The sequence below is a fragment of the Scylla paramamosain genome, chromosome 15, assembly GCF_035594125.1.
Source record: "Scylla paramamosain isolate STU-SP2022 chromosome 15, ASM3559412v1, whole genome shotgun sequence".
Classification (NCBI taxonomy): domain Eukaryota; kingdom Metazoa; phylum Arthropoda; class Malacostraca; order Decapoda; family Portunidae; genus Scylla; species Scylla paramamosain.
This window is the reverse complement of record NC_087165.1, coordinates 16,217,466-16,236,011: the sequence shown is the minus strand read 5'-3', so window position 1 is coordinate 16,236,011 and position 18,546 is coordinate 16,217,466. Positions and strand designations below refer to the sequence as shown.

Below are 18,546 nucleotides of genomic sequence, written 5' to 3'. Positions count from 1 at the left end.
ATGCATCGTATGTACATATGATTTAACGATTTATTTATTTTACTTATTTTTTCGTCAGAGATGAGGCCACGTTGGTTTTCCGTGGACGAACTGCCGTTCTCTGACATGTGGCCTGACGATCACATGTGGCTTCCAGTGGTACTGCGTGGAGGCAAGGTGCGGGCCGCCTTTCACTTCCGTGGCCACAACGATATCCTCTCGCAGCGTGTTGAGGAAGTGGATGCCTTTACCTAAACGTGTTGGTTGGCTCTGTGCAGAAACTGAACAACATTCGAATATAATGCACTGTTCATATAATCTTTATTTCATTATCATACCCTGTTTGTAATTCACAGTGGGGAAAAAATATCTTTCCCTTGCACAAGATGTCGCGGGTCACTGAGTAAAGCATTATAACAGACTTCATTTTTTTTTCCCCTGTTAGAGGGGAGAGGTGTGAGTAGCCGTTTCTTATACACGTAATCTCGTGAAAGTGGGTGCCATGAGTTGTAAACCCACCTCCAAAGAAATGTTGATCCACACAAACCCGCATAAACCTCAGTCATATACTGTACATATACTGTACATATACTCAGTCATACTGTACATATAGCCTCCACGAGTCTCTCTCTCTCTCTCTCTCTCTCTCTCTCTCTCTCTCTCTCTCTCTCTCTCTCTCTCTCTCTCTTGTCTACTGTAAGCTTACCTCGTACAAATCATGGCTCTATACATGACCCCAAAATCAGAATATGAGACGGTCCCATGACACTGTCCTGAAGTAAACAAGAGATGCCACACACTAGTATAATTAATGTTCATACTTTGAGTACGGCGCCTTCCTTTTTTTTTTCCCCAGTCATACTTTGAGTACTTCTAAGAGAGAGAGAGAGAGAGAGAGAGAGAGAGAGAGAGAGAGAGAGAGAGAGAGAGAGAGAGAGAGAGAGAGAGAGAGAGAGAGAGAGAGAGAGACAGGAGGAAATTTTGGTGACAGACAGGCAACTGCGGGCACAGCTGACCACTGTACATCCGTCCCTCCCCTTCCGCTCCTTATTTCAAGCCGCAGAGATGACTTTTTATTTTGTACATCTAAAATTGTAGTACTTCCGCTATTAAGAGAGAGAGAGAGAGAGAGAGAGAGAGAGAGAGAGAGAGAGAGAGAGAGAGAGAGAGAGAGAGAGAGAGAGAGAGAGACTTTTTAGGTTACACAACTATTTAGAAGATCTAATAAGTTGCAAGTAATAATAGTAAATCATGTACCTAAGGGTGAAGGTGAGATGTACATGAACAGGGAAAAAATGAGGTGTGGTAAACCTTTCCTGTGTGAGCTGTGGAAGGCGGCGGCTGGCAGTGAGAGGCGGCAGCGGGGGGTTTGGCGAGGCGAGACTACTCTACAGCGAGTCAGCGACGCCGCTCAGTGAGACACGGCGGGTCAGTGACATTAGGTGTGGAGCACTCGGTCCCTCGCACTAGGTGAGTGTAGTCGTAGTCAGAAGTTAAGTAACATTTTGCTCTTACATCCACTTTATTTGACGTTCTCCCTCAATCTCAAGCTTGATCTCTCGAGTCTCATAAAACCAGTAGATTGTCAACAGATCACGGAAGAAAAACGGGAGACGTTTAACATAGTGCCTGTGGCTATATGACTCACTTTTCTCTCATACTACAGCCCTCTGATTTTGCAGTTGGTCAGTATAGGGAGACTTGGCCATAAAATACGTGATGTGGAATGTGTAATGTATGGAAGAAACCCAATAGAACAATGTAATAATGATATGAACATTTATAAAATATTAGCTGGACCTCTCTCCTTGTTGGTGAGGTAGTGAGATGCTGTATAAATGCAGTTTTGTAAGGAAAACTCACACATGTACACACACAAAGCCGGAAGGTATGGTCTGCAAGAAATGTTTTCATGATCAGCTGATCGCGAAAACATGGGGAAAACACAGTTGCCCGTACCAATGGAAACTTACTTCTGTGTTAGTACATAGTAGTTAGTAAATGGTACAGTAAGCAGCGCATGTAAGGAACCAGGAAGTATATGACATAACATCTGAGCAGAGTGCCAGACTGCTATGTTGAGACACTTAAGTAATTGTGGTAAGTAGGGGCGCTGCAGGAATGCTTGTTTTGGGAAATTTACCCAGTCACATCCACCGCTCTGTAGTGGATGATATTGATTTATTGTAGCTTTTAGGCAGAATTGTTTTGGTTCTTTACCCCGACTTTTTTTTTTATACTATCTAGCATAAAATTTCATAATTATGTTTGTTCCACACGTGAACAGTTTTAATCTGGTGGATTTTTGTATTATGAACGAATCTGCAGATCAGAGATAACTGGTTATTTACCACCATCTCAAACCAAAACGAGTTGTTTCTAACAAATTCCAACCAAATCTTAAGTTATAGCTATGCTGGATCAGTAGGGCTGTGGCCTTTGACCCTGCAGTACCCTTGGCCACCTAGATGTGTCTCTTCTCTTAGGTTCTGATTGATTGCAGCATGGGCTCTTGGTAAGAAAAAATAGTGTTGTTCACTGATTGAGATGTGCACTTTCAAAATGAAGCATCCAATGTTACTATCAGAGAGATGTGCATGGTTCTGTAATAGTTTTAGTTATGCCGAATAAAAGATTGCATCCCTCCCTCCCCCAGCATACTTAGGGAACTGATGAAAAAAATGGAACTATGCAGATAGTTTACAGTATTCAAGAGAAAGATTCAACATAATGGTAATGGGAAAATCTTTGTACCCCCTCCACCCTTGGATGTCCCTTAAAACATGCTGATTGCAATTTACCATTCTCTTGGCCATGTAAAAACTAGTGATTTCTCCCATACTAAGTCTAACCACACATTATAATTTTCTTACTCATAATGGACCCCACTCACCAAGGAACACTAAAAAGAAATGGTTGTTGGTTAGGTAAGAAAAATAACCCCAGACAGATGACTGATAATCTTTGTTGTAGCCATTAAACAATTACTCATTGGAACACACAAACTAATCTACTCCAAAATATAATAAGTGAACTTGTGTCATACCCCGTTCTCCCCATAGGCACTCAATGATATCACAGAAACACTGAGAAATTGATCTGAAGGCTAGATAAAATTTTAGCCATGAGAGGCCTTTGCTGGGATTGGGAATGGAGCTCTTGACAGGAAGAACAGGACTTCACCAAAATGATCATCAGCTCCATAGATAATTTTGGAATCTTTCAGTGCCTGTCACTGCACAGCTTCTTCCCTCCATTTAGATAAATTTCTAGTGTTTCTGATTCTCCTATACCATGAACACATTAAACTTCCTTTTTCTTGAGAATAAAGTTCTTTGGAGGGATAAGTATGTATATAGGTAGGTCCCAATGATATAGTGTACAGTATATAGAGAGTGGTCATCTCGACCCACAAATCCCACACATTAGCAATAAAACATCATTTGTGTTTATTATGCAGTTTGAAGATACTGCAAGCTGTTGTACTTAGCCATAGTATTGCTTTCTGCACATCATTTCCTTCTGTCAGTACAATTTTCATAGAGTTGTGCATTTGTGTATAATCTAGTTCAGGGTGGTCTAACTTCTTCGACATCTTGGGCCACTTCAGCACTAAATGGTTACAGGGAGGGCCATTTATATATATATATATATATATATATATATATATATATATATATATATATATATATATATATATATATATATATATATATATATATATATATATCCTAGTAATCTACTTCCTATTACTATTTCATATACAGGCACAGAAACTTGGTCTGTGTTTTTCGTGTACAAGATAAATTTATAATACAAGTGGTCGCGGGCTACAGACAATCAACTGGTGGACCACTTGTGGCCCGCAGACCCGTAGTTGGACCATCCTGATCTAGTTATTTAAGAGAGAGAGAGAGAGAGAGAGAGAGAGAGAGAGAGAGAGAGAGAGAGAGAGAGAGAGAGAGAGAGAGAGAGAGTTTTATAATTTTTTTTGTTTTCTTGTGATATGTACTAAGAAAAAAAACAAGAAAGATAATCATGATGAATGATAATATAGATGTTAATTTTTCCTGATAATCTTAAAGCCTGTGGTAAGTGTATAGAGTGTATAGCAAGGTTTTGTATAGTATATTGCTTGTAAAAGGAGGAGGAAGTCTACTTTCACAATAAACTTGAAACTAACTAACAGGAAATGCTTTGAGAGGGCCTTCTCAGAGCTAAGGAAAGTCCCATCCTCCAGGCTAGCTAGAGTTGCCAATTCTGTCATAGATTTACTTATTCAATGTATATACTTGAATATATGATTTGATTGTTTTATTGTGGTGTAAGTGAATGATGGGGAAGAGATCTTATGTTAATTTTAACATGTATTAGAGTGGAAGTTGTAGTGTCTTGTTGTAAATTTATATTCCATTGTGTTTTTGGAATTACTTTCTTCTGAGTGAAAGTGAGGGTGTCCTGTCCTCTGGCTGACCTATAGGGAGGACAGACACTTTTACCCTTACCTTTGAGGCACAAGTAGCTGGCTGCAGTTGTTACTGTAAACTGTTGCTTCTCTGTTACCATTACTTCTTGATATCCCAGATCTAATTATTTTAATATTGTGTGTTTTGTATAATTTTTCAGTTTTCCTGACAAAACCACTTCTGAAATGAACTAGATAACTGAAATCTAATTTTGAATTTGCAGTTTTCTTCTTTAAGTACCTATTTCAAGTCTGTGATGTACATTTTGCAGGTGAAAATGCCAAGCTTCAAGAGCACCTCAGATCAAGCAGGATGGCCACAGGATGTTGGGATTCTTTCCATGGAGGTGTACTTTCCTGCTCAGTATGTTGACCAACAGGAGTTGGAGGTTTTTGATGGAGTCTCACCGGTACGTACAAGACTAAATTTTTCTTATATTGTGGTTCAAGCTTGTTATAATACCTTGAGAAATTTACTTCATGATGGAAGATTAAAATTTTTTTATAGTAAGGTTTGCTTGTTTTTTTTTATCATAATTATTGTTGTTATTACTATTATTGCTATTACTAGTTGTTGTTGTCATCATCATCATCATTATTCTTGTTATTATGATTGTGAGAATCCCAAGTGAATGTTGGATTTAGCAGCTGGCAGGCTCACTGGCTAGGATCACCAGAACATATATAGGTTTGTCATGTTGAGAGTCATGACTGTTTTTTGGGTAGGAAAAAAGTGAAGGCACTATGGTGAGAGAGAGAGAGAGAGAGAGAGAGAGAGAGAGAGAGAGAGAGAGAGAGAGAGAGAGAGAGAGAGAGAGAGAGAGAGAGCTACATGTCTCAAACTTTGTAATCAATTTAAATTTTGAAAGGTTTATTAAGGAAAATGTTGGAGCACGTAGGTTTATCTGTGTGCGTGTGCTTGTATTTATTTATAAATACATGTAAATCTAAAAGTCTGTTTTATCTTGATAGGGGAAATATACAATAGGTCTGGGACAAACAAAGATGGGATTTTGCTCTGACCGGGAAGACATCAATTCCCTGTGCCTCACTGTCCTCTCTCGCCTCATGGAAAGGACTGGCATTGGTGAGTATGTACTGTTCACAAGCAACAGGTTCTCTGACTCACCACCATCATGGACAGGCAGGAATATGGGTTTTCACAGCTAAGTATATTAATTCTCTGGTAGTTAATTACAACATGCCACATTAACTTTCTTCAATAACTCTTGAAGTAAATCTTCAAGTTATTCAGATAAGGTAATATGGCATATTGTAATTAACTACCAGAGAGTTAATATCCTCAGCTGTGAAAACACATATTCCTGCCTGTCCATGATGATGGTGAGTCAGAGAACCTGTTGCTTGTGAACAAGAGAAAATGAAACTACAAACACTAAAAAGTTTTAAATAATCCAAAATTTATTTTGCTATCAGTGGTGTTTTTTTTTAAATTGTATTCTAAACTTGCTGCAGACAATCATCCAATGCTTAAGGAAGATCCTCAACAGCTGAGAAGTTAAAAGTGGAAGAAACTCCTTAAAGATTAATGCTTCTTTTTTTGTGTGTGATATTGTATAGGCAAGGAAACTTTGTACCATATGGTAAAAAATGAAAAAATTTTGTATTTTAGAAATCACTCCCAAGTAATTGTAACATGACTAAGGAAGTTTGATGATATCTACTTATACACTGTGCCAGAGGGCAGTCAGTAACAAAGGTACAGAACTGCTGTCCATTCACCCCCCCACTCACTCTCTCTCTCTCTCTCTCTCTCTCTCTCTCTCTCTCTCTCTCTCTCTCTCTCTCTCTCTCTCTCTCTCTCTCTCTCTCTCTCTCTCTCTCTCTCTCTCTCTCTCTCTCTGTTAGTAAATTCTTGGTATGAAGTATCAATTTTAAGTTCTTATTTCCAGGTTATGAAAATATTGGTCGGCTTGAAGTTGGAACAGAAACAATAATTGACAAATCAAAGAGTGTTAAGAGCTGCCTAATGCAGCTTTTTGAGGAGTCTGGTAACACTGATGTTGAAGGTATTGACACAACAAATGCGTGTTATGGTGGAACTGCTGCTCTTATCAATGCCATCAACTGGGTGGAGTCCAGCTCCTGGGATGGTAAGCATTGTGTTTATTTTAACAGTTCTAAACATAACCTATTTTAGATATCTGATCTTCTCTGATGTTTATTTGAATTTCCTCAAGGGCGTGCCCATGGTGAAGTCTCTCAGTTTGTTCCTATCCTTACACAGTAACTGCCCCCTGCCATCTCCTATTCCTCATCTCTCAGATATTTCAACACTGTCTCCTCTCAATTTGTAGTGTCTTACATTCACTTTTACAACATCCACACCTACACTTTCATTGTTCATGCATAACTGTTATGCTTCTTATGATGGAGGTTCTAAAGAATCTTAAATGTGTACAGACTCAGTGTATGGGAAGCAAAAACAGGTAGCAATAAGAAATATTATAGTAAAGATTTTATTGCATGTTTGATGACAGCTGAATCATACTGTTGCTATTAAAGAACTATTAGTATATGATTATGCTTTGGTGTAGAAGAAAGGAGTAATGGTCATGTATGTAGAGATGAGAAAGTGTAGTGCACAAAATTATTATGAATGTTACATGTGAGAGAAAGAGAGTACCTGGAGGGTGGAGGGAATATTGATACATGGTGAATGGAGATGAGAGGAGAAAAATTGGTTCACCCACTTTAGTGTCCAGAGTACATGTGAGAGAAAGAGAGTACCTGGAGGGTGGAGGGAAAATTGATACATGGTGAATGGAGGTGAGAGGAAAAAAATTGGTTCACCCACTTTAGTGTCCTCTGGCAAATCCAAAACCCAAGAAACAGACATAAAGGAATTGAAAAGTTGAGTATATTTTGCAACAGAAAAGGAATACAAAAGTTTTGTACACTTAATAGCTACATATGTGTTTAGGTTAGGTTACATGGGCTACATATGTTTTGATTGCTTATGCTAATCACTGTTGGCAGTTATAATGTTGTTGGTAACAAAATCCATTTGTCATGAATGCATCTGAGCAATCATACACTAGCATATGTCTGTTTCCTCATCAAAAATATGCCTCTAGTGCCTTTAACAGAAAAACAAATAATAACAAATAAAGAAACAAAGCTATGTGTGTTGAGATGCATCATACTGTATACATACTCTGATCATGTATATACAGTGTGTGTGTGTGTGTGTGTGTGTGTGTGTGTGTGTGTGTGTGTGTGTGTGTGTGTGTGTGTGTGTGTGTGTAGATGTGAAGGGGCCCTGCAGTTTTTTATATAATTTTGAATTGCTTTTGTATTGTTAATGCATAAAAGACTAATTACTAGGTAATATTGGTTACTCATTGTACAGGAAATATGATAAATTATGTACTCAGTCATTATTATTATTATTATTATTATTATTATTATTATTATATTGTGTGATGTCCTTATATTGACTTTCAGGGTTGGATAGCTTTTGTGTTTCTTCACTTTTTGTACGCAGTGTCATCATTTTTCCTTGAACAGGTAGATACGCAGTGGCCATTGCTGGGGACATTGCTGTGTATGCCACTGGAGCAGCACGACCTACAGGAGGAGCAGGGGCAGTTGCAATGCTGGTGGGGCCACACGCACCACTCGTCATGGAGCGAGGTAGGTGGCCATGTCAATTTGGCTCTTTGATGCAAAGGTAAACGTCTGAATCATATTGTATCACATGTTTAGCATATTTATCTTTTACATCGCTATTTCACCATTCATATGTTACTGGGCAAATTATGTATGGTCTTAATACACACACACACACACACACATACACACACACACACACATACACATACACACACCAACACACACACACACATGTATGAGAAAAATGTTCTTGGGTTCTCTCATGCTCCTATAAATACACAATCCTTCACTCACAGGCTATCATCTGTTCCCATATAAAAGATCAGGAGATTTGACATCATAGAAAAGCCCATATCTAGACTTCTAGTTATGGGACAGACATGCCAACCTTGAAACTGCTCAGTGATTATTTTCCTCCCTGACTTTAAATTGATGTGCTGTACAAAACTCCATATTCATGTGGAAAAAACAATATCTTATGTGGAATTTCTCTCTCTCTCTCTCTCTCTCTCTCTCTCTCTCTCTCTCTCTCTCTCTCTCTCTCTCTCTCTCTCTCTCTCTCTCTCTCTCTCTCTCTCTCTCTCTCTCTCTCTCTCTCTCCTGATGTCTAATTGCTTGCAGGATTGCGGGGATCACACATGTGTCATGTTTATGACTTTTACAAGCCTGACCTGTCTTCAGAGTATCCCACTGTAGATGGCAAGCTTTCTATACAGTGTTACTTATCTGCCCTGGATGCTTGTTATCGGACATTTTCCCGCAAGGCTGCTGCTAAAGAACGTAAGTTTTCTTTATTGCTTTTTGTGTGTTATTGTGTTTGTTTGTACTTGGTGTAGAAGAGGATAGATATCAGGCTTTAAACTCTGTTTATATCTATTTTTATATCTGTTTATCTACAGTAATCCCTGGTTATACAAAGATCTGGTGTAAGAACCTTCAAAGTGACAAATGTAACAAATATAAGATAAAAATCATTATATGAAAAGACTTCCCTCAAAATTATGAAAATAATTTCAAGATGCTCTCAAACTGTCCATACCACACATTATTGTCCCAAAAGTGGTATGAAAACAAAAGAGAAATTTTTTCAAGGCTTGGCATGATGCATCTGATACATGACTGCTTTTGTTTCCTTCACAAACATCAACTTCTTTCCATCAAGGGGCCAATTCTGGTGATACCCAAATACCAGTCACCATTGTATACTACAGTGGAACCTCAGTTACCAAATACGTTCCTTTTCGAACAAATCAGTTTTCAAACAAAATTTTGAGGTCATTATTGCTTTGGCTGCACTAATATAATTCAGTTTTAGAACAAAGTTACTTGATTTCAAATATTAAAGGACATAGCAAAAGCTGCTGTTTATTACTGATTTATAGTTTTTATAAATATTTACTTCATTTTTATATCTTTAGAGGAGAGAGACAGAGTGTAAAGCAGTAATTCAGTCTTTGAAATAATGTAAGTGTGATCCTTTTGAAAGCCTCAATGTAAACAAACAGTTTTTGGCATTCAGGAGTAATCCTGAGCCATTTGTGGCTCTCTTGATGACTCCCAACACCATCACTACTGCACAACTGCATTTTTCCAGTAGCTTTTCCCAGCAGCAAGATGTCTAATTGTCATGATCACCTTCATTTTGGTGGTAAGTGGGTTGCTCCTCTCTTTGTCCCTCTGTAAGTCTTCCCTCACAAGATTGGTGACAAAGTATCTTCTGATGAGTTCTGTGTCACAAAGTTCATTCAATACATCCTTTCTGGATAATTAATTTCTGGGCAAGAGATGTTGTGGAGCTACCATCATGAACATAAACAATAGCCAATGTCAAATCAAGCAGAAATGCCTCTCCCATAGTGTATAATAACTTATAAATATTGGCCATCCAATACAAAACACAATTTCAAATCTCACTGTTGGTCAATAAAACTGTGCCTCCAATTCATCAGGCAGCCCTCATAACTACAACTAAACCCAGCCACTGCAGGTCATGACCAATCAGTACAATGGTCAAATGCCATCTCTAGCCCTGCTCCACACCACCTGGATGACTTCACAAACCCACATCAGCAACCAAAACTGAGAATTGGAAATCACACCATTATTTGAACCCCTCCAAACTTGTACATAAACACTATCTATTCAGAAAACACTAATTATTTAAACCATCAACAGAGATCTTGTATACCAGTCATTATCATTTGAATGATATACCACTATATTCAATAGCTAAGGTACGAATTCTAAAATAAATTCTTTTATCTTGTAAATAAGTCTCCCAAATGTGATGGCATAAGCAGATTAAAAAAAAAATGCCACACAAACAAACAAGAAACTCTTTGTAACAACATTTTCACCTCACTTCTTGTGTGTGTGCCAACGGTGGCTTTCGTTCACCAGGGTAAGGGATGATGCATTTTGAGGCTACTTGCTCCTTGCCTCCTTTATAGCAAAACATAATTATTTTATAATACATTATTATGTTCTGCCATATTATGATATCAGAGTTTCCTCTCTCATCACATACTGATTTGACACCCACATCTTCTAGTTTCATAAGTAGCATGTATACAGAACTTTGGTGATGAACTTGCCAGTCTTGACCTTGAACTCAGTGTCCAGTAAATCTGCTGATGTGGGTTGGCGGTGGCTGAGGTGGTGGTGGAATTGTGGGAGGGAGGCCAGTTGCCATGGCAGCTCCTGCCTAAAATAGTTTCCAATGTGCCCACTCAAATGCACCTGACCTCTCTCACTCTTGCCTGCTTTCTCACTTTCTGTTCAGATGTGGCCTCAGCCTCCAAGTAATTGTTTCTTTGTAATAGTACTATCATTTAAATACATTACATGGTAAATGGATTTGTATTTTTTCCCACAAAGAAATATGTGGGAAAAATTTGAATGGGTATAGGTCCCAGATCATGTCTCATTATATCCAAATGGCAAAAATATATTTGTTATCTAAAAAACTAAGATATGTTCCCAATCAGTTTCACATAATGAGGGACTACCATATGTATCTTTCAGTCTATATTTGATAATTGTTCTCAAGAACTCTGTCCAGGAAAAGACGATAACAAGAAGTCTTCATTTATTCTTGTCCTTGTATGCTCAAATCATCATTTTCCTACTCTTTCCTCTTATTCAAGTACATTCTGTATCCTCTGTTTTCACTAATCAGCTTCATCTTTTATCCACTATATCCATTATACAAAACTAAAAAGATTTCAATAAAACTATTACTGGTTTATCTGTTTGCATACATTTATATTATGTGTAAATGCTCAAAATTCTGATTATTAATGTAATCATTGAATCATCAGGGATTACTTTTTTTAATTGTGCAATCTTTCAGTTGATATTATAAGTGTAAATTGTCTTTATATGTTCTTGTAACTATATTTCACCCCTTTTTATTTTCACAGCATCATCTCCACCCATGTCATTACATCAGATGGATGCTTTTATTTTCCATTCACCGTATTGCAAATTGGTGCAGAAATCACTTGCAAGATTATGCTTCAATGACTTTCTTAATTGCCCAGCTGACCAAGTAGCAATACGTTACCCAGGACTTGAAGCATTCAGGCAAGTTTTAATTTCAATTTTTTTTTCTTACTTAAAATTTTTTTTTCAGTGGTAATGTCTTCAATAAAGTCTTTTTGTACACTATATAAGTAAGTTTGCTGTAATGAACAATTTAAAACAAGATAAAGTTTGGATGTTAGTTTACTACTAAGAGGCCTATTGTGTGATGTAGAGCAGCTGAGGTTAAAGGAGTAATATAATAGTGTAGAATGAGTATTGAAACTTTCCAAGTAACTATTAGTGTTGTGTAACTCAGTATTATTTTTTTCAAGCCCAGTTTCTCTCTCTCTCTCTCTCTCTCTCTCTCTCTCTCTCTCTCTCTCTCTCTCTCTCTCTCTCTCTCTCTCTCTCTCTCTCTCTCTCTCTCTCTCTCTCTCTCTCTCTCTCTCTCTCTCTCTCTCTCTCTCTCTCTCTCTCTCTCTCTCTCTCTCTCTCTCTCTCTCTCTCTCTCTATTAAAGCACTTTGCCTATTCTCATTATTTCACTAATCCTCTCAGTTCCAAGCCTGCTTTCAGTATCTCACTGTAGGATAGTTTCTTACTGTAGCACTGAATGTCCATCTCATTATGTGTTTCCAGTACACTCCAGCTATATAATTTATGTAGAATTTGTAATTAGAGAATAATTTTATCATCTCATAACATTAGAATTAAACTATTATATTTTTTACATTGTTAAGCATGTAAGCCATTCCTTTTTGCAATGTAAAATCAACATTATTTCCTTTAATTTATCAGAGAGAAGAAGCTTGAAGACACATATTTTGACCGTGATGTTGAGAAGGCCTTTATGGCTCACAGTCAGGACTTATTCTTCTCCAAGACTAAACCTTCTCTGCTAATTGCAACACAAGTTGGCAACATGTATACTCCCTCACTGTTTGGTGGACTTGCCTCTTTCATTTCTGGGTAAGTTTTTTTTTTTTTCTCATCTCCTTTTCTTGAATATGAAATATCTTTTATATTTGGTGTAGTTATATTGTGTAATCTGCAGTTTATGAGTTTATTTGGCTCTGTCAAATTTTTCATCTGCCCTTGTTTACATTGGCTCCATATTAAGAAAATTTCTGCTTATATATAGTTCAGTTGACCTGCAAAATACAGTCTTTAGTCCATTTAATATGAGCTTAAAACAGTTTTATTTCCTGCTGATAGTTGTTAAATTAAATGCATGCTTTCAGCATTAAAACACCAAAATCAAAATTAATAGATTATATCATTCCAATTTCGGCTAATAAGTTAATTAAAGGTCGCCCTTCCTATGAGAGATGGTATACAATGGTAATAGTTAATGAATTTTTATTTACAGGAACTCAGTTGAGAACCTGGCAGGGAAACGTGTGGCTTTGTTTTCATATGGATCAGGACTTGCAGCTACCATGTTTTCATTGCGGATAACACAAGATGTTGGGCCAGACTCTCCACTGACACACTTTGTTACCTCCTTGCAAGATCTCCAACAACGTTTAGATGCACGATACAAGGTTTCTCCACCTGAATTTGCTGAAACCATGAAGTTAAGGCAAGATACACACCACAAAGGTAAATATTAGTTCCATAAATAAATAACAGAATGAAGTAAACCCTTTACATTATGTAGAGTCTTTCATGGAGCAATAATTTATATTTTATTTATTTATTTATTTTTTATCAATTAACTAATTTATGTATTATTATTATTATTTTTCTAATTTTAATTTTATAATAATAATAATAATAATAATAATAATAATTATTATTATTATTATTATTATTATTATTATTATTATTATTATTATTATTATTATTATTATTATTACTATTATTATTTTATTTTATTTTTTTTAGGAAAAATAATTTATAACCATATGTTGGCGTAGTATGTTGATAGGTAGATAAGCAGATTAGAATACAAGGCTTTATGGGAAGGAAGGATAAAGGTAAGAAAGTTAATATGATAATATAGGACATCAAACAAAGCATATAAATGAAGAGAAAGTCTGCTGAAAGAATATGGATGTAGTACTTTGAAAAATTGATTAATTGGGAGGGTTACTACATGACAGGAACTTTGATGGATATGAAAAATGAATGATGTAAGAGTGTGAACAAGGTAAAAGATAAAGTGAAGAAATTTTAGTACTGATTGGGATACTGAAATGAAGCATTATACATGATGAAATAACAAGAAAGAGATTTTGCAAAATAGAGAAGAAGTATTGTGGTTGACATGAGGGAGGTGTAAGAGACGGAATATATACAGCTCCCAGTCTACAGAGGAAAAGGAAAGGGATAAGTTTTTGAAATATCTAGAAAGATGAGTATTCAATTTTATGTTTAAATTGCGTAAAATATTCAATACTCATACAAGGCATGATGAAATAAAGTAATATCACAGAAAACACGTGAATGACACCTCGAGGGGCAAGTTCAATTTGGATTTTGTATTGTGATTGCAAGGGTTCCTTCCATTGGTGCATAGTCTACTACTCAAAGTATTTCCCTATATTCAGTATTATGAATATTATTCCTTGAGTGTTCACCCTTAATTAATCTCTCTGTAATATCCAAGCAAACATTCTAGGAAGTTTGTATGTTATGATGCCTTCAGGAATAATTTCATAGACAATTCTATTTTTTTCCCCCCTCTGGCAGCACCATACAATGCTGTGGGTAGCATAGACCGGCTGTTCCCAGGAACCTGGTACCTGACCAAGGTGGATGAGATGCATCGCCGTCAGTATGAGCGGCGGCCTCTGGTTGGAGTTTCCAATGTTGCAGGTAATGTGGCCACAGTCCACATGAAGGAAACATCATCAGTAACTGGAGAGTCTACACAACAGTTACATGTGTAAAAAAAGTTCTTGTCATGAATTTGAAACATTACCAGTCCTTTTATTTTGTTCAGTTTCATAGGCATGTAGATCTTTAATAAGACAGGTATGTGTACATGTGTATCATGTACTTTCCAAAATATTTACCTCTGGTTTCTTTGCCTGGCTGATCTAGAATAAAAGCTGGGGCACAATTTGTAGTTGTTGTGTTGAATATTTTTTTTTTTGGCATTATTTTATTGTAAACATGTAGGATGTGACAAGTTTGTAATTTGACACGAATGCCTAATTACAAAAATGTTATAATTTTTAAATTTGTTGGAGTAATGAAAATAACTCTAGTTCTTGATATCCAAATATGGCATTTCCCATCTCTGCTCGTTTGGGATGATGCCCTCTCAAATTTACCAAGATATACATACATATACATATATGTATACAGTGGAACCTCAGTTCTCAAACGTAATTCGTTCCTGGATGCCAATTGAAATTTGAAATGTTCGAAAACCAAAACTATTTTCCCCATAAGAATAAATGTAAAATGGATTAATCCATTCCCGGACACCAGTCTACACTCTTAGCGGCTTATGACAGACGCTCCCACAGCCAAGATGGCTGCTTCACATCATCTTCAGCTCACAAATTATTTATCCAGAAAGGATGTATTGAATGAACTTTGTGACACAGAGCTCATCAGAAGATACTGTTTAGACTGATCTAGTGAGGGAAGCCTTACAGAGGGGACATAGAAGCAAGCCACTTACCACTAAAATTAAAGTGATCATAACACTTAGACATCTTGATGATGAGAAAAGCTATTAAAAAAAATGCAGTTGTGCAGTAGTGATGGTGTTGGGGGTCATCAAGAGAGCCACAGGTGGCTTAGGATTACTTATGAGCCCTGAAAACTGTTTGTTTACATCAATCTTTTCAGCAGGATTACATTTACCTTACTTCAAAGATTGAATTACTGTCTTAGTCTGTGTCTCTCCTTGAAATATTATAAAAACAAAATAGATGTTTATAGAATCTGTAAATTAATAATAAACGGCAGCTTTTGCTATTTCTTTTAATATTTGAAATCAAGTAACTGTTCAAGAACCGAATTATGGTACCACAACCAAAGCAATAATGAGTTCAGAATTTTGTCAAAAACTGAATTGTTCAAAAAGGGAAGTGTTTGGGTAACTGAGTTTCCAAAATATATATATATATATATATATATATATATATATATATATATATATATATATATATATATAAATATATATATATATATATATATATATATATGAATTTTATAGTAACTTATTGTTTTTACAGTTTAATTGTTATTTGTTTTATAAAAAATCTTTTAATTTTGTAGAAATCAGCATTTGTTGAATAATAATGATTATTTAAGGTATGTCAGAGAGCATTTTTGGAAAGTCAGTTCTTATATTAATGTAAGCAGTGAATCCACCTGTTACTTAAAACACAACTGCCTTTTACTTACAGACTTTCCAGCTTGCACAACTGAGTTTACTTTGCAGCTAACATATTGATCTGTGATGTGTATGGAGCTTTTAGACACAAGGGAAATGTAGAAATTGTGGTAGAATGATGATCTATGTGAAAATGTATACTTTTTATAGTGTAATAGATTTTATTTTTGCTCTTCTATATATATCAAATCTATATGTAGATTACTGTTTTTACATAACATTTTGGTTGTAGAACCTTTTTCCCTCAGTGGTGCTTTAGTTCCTAGGATGGGATTGCTATAGATGATCTCCAGAATGTAGGAATGTAAAGTCAACATATGGTAAACTTCTTAGCTGTTGAAAGTAAACTACTGAAAAGAAAATGTTAATTTAAAATAAAACTTATTTTCATGAAAAATGTTACACTGCATTCCATGTCTCATGAACTCATCAGACCATTCTTAAATTTGTTTTGAGTCTTCACACCTCAAACTTTGAGAATACCATTCTCTCTCTCTCTCTCTCTCTCTCTCTCTCTCTCTCTCTCTCTCTCTCTCTTCTCTCTCTCTCTCTCTCTCTCTCTCTCTCTCTCTCTCTCTCTCTCTCTCTCTCTCTCTCTCTCTCTCTCTCTCTCTCTCTCTCTCTCTCTCTCGTATATTTTCTATGGAATTTCAGATAAACACACACACACACACACCTGTGACCTCATTTTTTTTTCTTTGTAAAAATGCAGTAATATTTTTTATAGAATACCAGTGTGAATTAAACCTGGAAAAAAAGATAGTTTGAAGTTTTAACTGATGACATTTCTGAGTGGGTACCATATTGCCTTATGTTCTTAAGGTGTTTGTTGCCATTATATTACAAGTGTCCATCATAGAGTCCATGCTTTGTGCAAACTGTAAAAATCTTGAAAAATTCAAGTTGTAGTAGAGTAATATGACACAGTGCACTTCAGATTTTGGTGCCAATATGTTCAACAGATACATCTGTGTTGGTGATCCAGTCAAAGATGCCCAATAGATCCATGCTTCCTTCCACTCGAATTAGGAGCATTGAAACATATTACTTTGTATTCAGTAAATTTTTTGACAACTTGGTGTCTGAACTTAATGATGTACAAATGATGTACAATGTATGTACAAAAAAAAAAAAAAAAATAAATAAATAAATAAATAAAAAATATATATATAAAAAATAAAGAAGGGAAATGCTGGAAAAATACTCCATGACAAAGCAAAAAAAACAAAACAGATCAGAGATAGAAAAAGCAAGTTTTTAGATAGATAGCAGTGGATAAGAAAATTGAGATTATGTGAGGTAACAAGAGTAAAAGGGAGGTAGAGGTAAAACAAAACCTTAGATTGAATAAGAAGCTAAGTTGAGATAAATGGTTAACAAATATTAATTTATTTGAAAAGATGTAGTTGCAAGGTTAGGAAAGAACCAAATATAGTTTACCAAACTACGTATAACTAAGTTAAAATAAAGAATTATTAACTTGGCAAGTATTGGGTACAGAAGATTATTATCATATACAGTACAGGAAAGACACAAAGAAGAAATTAGGAATGACATGATAACTAAAGTAAGATATTATCTCAAATTGTGGTAGGAACAGATGTGGTGGTGGTAGTGGCAGGCAGTGTGGTGATGTGGTGGTGGCAAGAGGTTGGTTTAATGGTGGGGAGAAGAGGATAGGTATTGTGGCAGTAGTGGTGGTGGTGGTAGGAGAAAGTGGTTCTGATATACAGATAAAAATAGATAAAATAAATTAATAAATAAAATACCAATAAAATAAGAAAAAAAAAAAAAGCTCTGCAATGCTTGATATACAGTTGGTGTATCTTTACATTTAGTTCCATAAAAAAACACCAGAGAGAGGGAGAGAGAGAGGAGAGAGAGAGAGAGAGAGTCATGCATATGTACCTCTTGATGGGCTAAGTTGTGTTATTTTTACTAGCTTCACCTTTGAACCTGTGCTGGATTAATCATCTGCCAGAGAGATCTACTCAGCTTGCCACAGTTACCTGTCGCTGCTACTAATTATATACCTTCACTATGCACACTGCTGCCTGCTTATCAAACGTTTGAAGGGCAATGCAAAATGAATTCTTAACGTAAAACGAATTGCCTGGTTCTTGCTGAGAGGAAACTAACATGGTGATGGACGGATGCATATTGAAGGAGAGCTTATAATTATGTACAGAGAGAGAGAGAGAGAGAGAGAGAGAGAGAGAGAGAGAGAGAGAGAGAGAGAGAGAGAGGGGGGGGGGGGGGAATCATAACGTATTGTGGTCCAGGCTATAATTAGTTATCAGCCCTTACATCTGGTTTGTAACAGGTGAAGCTCAATCAGCCATCAACATATGCTGTATCAAAACAACAACTATTCCAAGTCCGCTGCTCTGATACTATGGCCAGGTACTCTCTTCAAACGAGGAAATTATGTTCCCTTAGTGTAAGAGCTACTCTCTAACAACATAAAGAAATAATGTAGAGATGGTATAATACCAGTGATATACCACTGCTGCTGTTACAACTACTTCTACTACCACTACTACTACCGTACAAAAAAAAAAAAAAAAAGTATGATCGGCTGTGGC

The 18,546-nt window shown here is 36.2% G+C and overlaps 2 protein-coding genes across 3 annotated transcripts in view; both read left to right on the top strand.

The window, feature by feature from the left end:
• The window catches only part of LOC135107531 (oxidized purine nucleoside triphosphate hydrolase-like), a 9,007-nt gene extending 8,710 nt beyond the window's left edge, over positions 1 to 297 (top strand). The window contains 1 exon segment of the mRNA XM_064017497.1: positions 59 to 297. Within this exon segment, the coding sequence (XP_063873567.1) occupies positions 59 to 234 (176 nt within the window). The 3' untranslated portion in view covers positions 235 to 297.
• A 1,016-nt stretch (positions 298 to 1,313) lies between these two features.
• LOC135107527 (hydroxymethylglutaryl-CoA synthase 1-like) lies at positions 1,314 to 15,012 on the top strand. Of its 2 annotated transcripts, none has more exons than XM_064017490.1 (10): positions 1,314 to 1,449; positions 4,717 to 4,854; positions 5,417 to 5,531; positions 6,358 to 6,558; positions 7,976 to 8,101; positions 8,702 to 8,860; positions 11,503 to 11,665; positions 12,403 to 12,573; positions 12,974 to 13,206; positions 14,299 to 15,012. In XM_064017490.1, the coding sequence occupies exons 2-10, from the start codon at positions 4,723 to 4,725 to the stop codon at positions 14,496 to 14,498; spliced, it is 1,500 nt and encodes a 499-aa protein (XP_063873560.1). In that variant the 5' UTR covers positions 1,314 to 1,449; positions 4,717 to 4,722; the 3' UTR covers positions 14,499 to 15,012. The 2 variants fall into 2 exon arrangements, with proteins under 2 accessions (XP_063873560.1, XP_063873561.1); XM_064017491.1 differs by lacking the exon at positions 1,314 to 1,449 and adding an exon at positions 2,059 to 2,079.
• Positions 15,013 to 18,546: the final 3,534 nt, after the last annotated feature.

Bases quoted from the DNA above. Each gene is read 5' to 3' on its own strand.
- LOC135107527 (XM_064017490.1), top strand. From the start codon at position 4,723: ATGCCAAGCTTCAAGAGCACCTCAGATCAAGCAGGATGGCCACAGGAT. The intron at 8,102-8,701 runs GTAGGTGGCCAT...AATTGCTTGCAG, and splicing joins ACCACTCGTCATGGAGCGAG to GATTGCGGGGATCACACATG. The intron at 11,666-12,402 runs GCAAGTTTTAAT...TTAATTTATCAG, and splicing joins CCAGGACTTGAAGCATTCAG to AGAGAAGAAGCTTGAAGACA.